This window comes from Ziziphus jujuba, chromosome 7 (assembly GCF_031755915.1).
Source record: "Ziziphus jujuba cultivar Dongzao chromosome 7, ASM3175591v1".
Taxonomy (NCBI): domain Eukaryota; kingdom Viridiplantae; phylum Streptophyta; class Magnoliopsida; order Rosales; family Rhamnaceae; genus Ziziphus; species Ziziphus jujuba.
This window is the reverse complement of record NC_083385.1, coordinates 12,875,247-12,878,929: the sequence shown is the minus strand read 5'-3', so window position 1 is coordinate 12,878,929 and position 3,683 is coordinate 12,875,247. Positions and strand designations below refer to the sequence as shown.

The 3,683-nt window shown below is 38.3% G+C and overlaps 1 protein-coding gene across 1 annotated transcript; it reads right to left on the bottom strand.

Moving 5' to 3' along the window:
- Nucleotides 1-322: 322 nt before the first annotated feature.
- Nucleotides 323-2,085, bottom strand: LOC107424900 (soyasapogenol B glucuronide galactosyltransferase). Its single transcript, XM_016034787.4, has one exon. The coding sequence runs from the start codon at nucleotides 1,951-1,953 to the stop codon at nucleotides 490-492; it is 1,464 nt and encodes a 487-aa protein (XP_015890273.2). The 5' UTR covers nucleotides 1,954-2,085; the 3' UTR covers nucleotides 323-489.
- Between the last annotated feature and the right edge of the window lie 1,598 nt (nucleotides 2,086-3,683).

Here is a 3,683-nt window from a genome sequence, read left to right as displayed (position 1 = left end):
GGGCATAAAAGTCATCTAAATATGAGAGCGAGGCTTTCAAAGAGAACAGAAAGTCTTGACAGTGTGGTTCCCAATTATTGCCATCCACTTTGCATTTTCCAGCCCTCTTCATTGTTCACTTTCCTGTGTCCCTTTGTAATCCTTCTTTTCTTTCACATTTTAGGGGCTAGCTCCTAAATAGTATTCCAAATATTTAATTCACCAAAAAGAGAAATAGTATTCCAAATCTTTACTTTGCACCTACAGGTGTGGAATTATATCTATATGTACATATATAGCTCTTCCCTTTTATTCTTTCAATTCCATAACTATGAAAAGGTTGCACTATGTGATCACATCAAAAGGGAAAAGGGAAAAAAAAAAAAAAATCAATATGGAAAATTTAAAAATGGCAGATATTATTTTATTGCTTCTTGTGGAAATTCAAAATAGAGCACAACAACTACTTTTGCAATTGATTTTCAGGGACTCATTGGCTTTTCTGCTCTGTTATTCAACATTCTTGATCATCTTCAAGGACTTCAGCTCGTTGATCAAATCCATCAAATTGGCATATGATGAACCCCCAATTTCAACTGCCTTCTTTGCCTCATCTTTAAGCCTACCCACTCTCTTCCTTATATCTTCAGCTTCTTCCCCACCACCCATCAACAACTTCACTGCCTTCTCAACCTCCTCTCTCTTCACCAACGAAGTTCCTTCTTGTCCCCATTCTCTCCATTCTTTCACTCCCCCAGGAACACCAATTCTCACCACATCAGTCAGAAACTTCTCGTTGAAAAATTGCTCCGCAAACAGAGGCCAAGTGATCAATGGCAATCCTTCATTTAGACTCTCGAGTATTGAATTCCAGCCACAATGGGAAACCATCCCACCGGTTGCTGGATGGTCCAGAATCAGCACCTGTGGTGCCCAACCTTTTATGATAAAACCCCTTTTGCTCTCTTTCATTCTCTCTTCGAATCCCTCTGGAAAAATTTCATCATATTCATCTTCTTTCCTTTTCCGAACAACCCAAATGAAAGAATGACCGGAAGCTTCAAGCCCATAAGCAATTTCTTTAAGCTGAGTGGCTGGTAATTTTGTTATACCCCCGAAACTAACATAGAGAACAGAGTTATGTCCTTTGGAGTTCAGCCAATCGATGACTTCGTGTCCATCCCTGCCTTCAATGTTAAACCTCCCAACTTTGTCCGAAACATTCCGGTTCACCCATAAGGAAACCGGTCCGATACTCCATGCCTTGAGTCCCATGGTGGTCTTGAAGTATTCCTCGTAATCGTTCTCGAGCTCGTGAAAGCTATTCATGAGCACCCCATAGCTTTTTTCTTCGGACTCTCTCATTACGTCCATCATAGCAGTGAATCGCGTAGTGGTTTTACACCAATCCGGTAATTGCGAGATCAGCATCTCGATCTTATGGGGAAATCCGGTAAGCGAAACGACGTCGGAGTTTGCAGATTTGTGAGGTTCATGAACCCTGACACAATACTCTCCACAGAGTGAAAAATAGCTAGTGCCACGGAAAGCTAGCCTAGGAATCCTCAATTGATTTGCCACATCGAGAGTCCAAGGAAAGAACATGTCGGCGACTATACAGTCAGGTCGCTGGTCGTGAAGTAGTTGCTCAATTGGATTTCGCAGCAGTTGCAGGCTGTTGTAGAGTTGACCAGCCATTTCCATGGAAGTGATGGTGTTTAAGCTTTCAATGCCTTGAGGGAGCCCGACTTCAGCCGATGGAAAAGGAATGCTGTGGATTCTGATCCGGTGGCCGGCGAGAACGTCGCGGTCGATGTTTTCCTGAAAGAGGGATGCGTTGGCTGGGGTGAGAATGATGGTGACATCGACATCGTGCATGGCAAAGACTCTGGCTTCGTCTACCATGGGGATCATGTGCCCTGCTGTATGGTATGGAAGGAAAAAGATCCTTAATTTTTGAGTCTCAGAATCCATGGTGATTTTTTTCTTTTTGAAGAAAGAAGAAGAAGATGAAGAAAGGGTGATTGGAGTTTTATGAATGAATTACTTGGTATTGTTTCCAATTATTACATACAATTTGTATCGTTGGAGGTCATGGCCTTTTGCAGTTTGCTAGTCCATACATACTAACAATGCAGTTTCTCGGCTTCTAAGTGGACGTTAGTTTTGTTTTTATTCTAGTGAAAGACATGATATTATATATAAAAATGATAATATATGTCTCAATCATAAATTTTATTTCAAATTTTCTTTTAGAAAAACAGAAAAAAGTAAAAAATAAAAAATAATTTTTTTTAACTTTAATTTTATTTAAAAAGTGATGAATTATCTAAACAAGATCGATATGCATCATATTTTTTTGAATCCTAACTAATCAATTTCAAGAAACTCAAAAATATAATAATAAATATGGAAAACCATTATTCCAAAAAAAAAAAAAAATTGGGAAAACCAACAGTACAAATAGTGCCGTAATTTTTTTTAAAAAAAAAAAAATTTGTTTGTGGGGTCAAATTAATGTATGAAAATTCAAATTTTTTTTTTTGGGTAATTTTATCTTTATTTTATTATTGAATTTGGATCCTGTTGTTACTTTCCTAGTTTATATGCTTACAAGAGAGAGAGCCAGAGAAAGCTATATTCGTTTTTGTTCTTGCTTCACTTAGGCCATTTAGGTCATGAGAGCCCCAGGCCCATTTAGGCCATTTCCGCTGACAGTCTCACTATCCTTATTATCAACCTTTGCCAACTCCGGCAACGGTGACGCCGGCACAGCTACACTTGCCCCAGCAGTACTTCCCTCACCAGCAACCCCTTTTCGCTTCCTCTGCACCGCCCCTTCTCCCTCCATCTCTATCCGGAAATCCAGGCAGCGAAATTGACATTGGTTTCTGTGGACTTATGAGGTTCATAAACTCCAATGCAATGCTCTGCACACACTGGAAAAATGACTAACACCATGAAAGGCTAGGGTAGGAATTCTGAGCTTAGTTGCAACTTTTTCTGAAGGGAATTGAAGGGCATGGGTGGTTCTGATCCGGTGGCCGGAGTTGAAATCATGGTCTATGCTTTTCTGGAAGACAGCATCGTTTGCTTTGGTGGTGATGATGGTAACATCAACATCGTGTTTGGCAAATTCTCTGGCTTCGTCTACGATGGGGATCGTATGGCCTGGAGTTATGAATGGAAGGAAAATTTTTTTCTAGAGGTAGAAGATCGAAAGGAATCAATAGAAAGTGAGAGATATAGTAGGATATGAATTAAAAGATTTTTGTTTTTACGAAATTAATATACAACAAAATCTGTTCAGAAAACTTGTAAATTTGAAAGCAATAATTAGGTTATTTTTTTACATTATCATTATTATTTTTATTTGTATACTCTGTTTATCATCTTATTTCTTGTTTATACTTTGAGAGTCAGAATTTCTAGAAAGACAACCTAATTTTTTATTTTTGGGGTGAATGATAATCCTTGATGTCATAAACGATATGAACATGCCTAATTATGACATTTTAGTTCTTACTAGTTTTTGGGTTTCGTGTTCATTGAGTTTTAAATGGTTTTTGGATCTTATAATTCGAGAATATTTGATATCATGTTTTTTGTTGTTTGGGGGGGGGGGGGGGGGTGTGTGGTTGTTATTATCAAAAGAGATTAGTCGTAAGGAAATTAAAAAAAAAAAAAAAAAAAATTCCTGACTA

Coding starts and splice junctions, on each gene's coding strand:
- LOC107424900 (XM_016034787.4), bottom strand. CDS start 1,953: ATGGATTCTGAGACTCAAAAATTAAGGATCTTTTTCCTTCCATACCAT.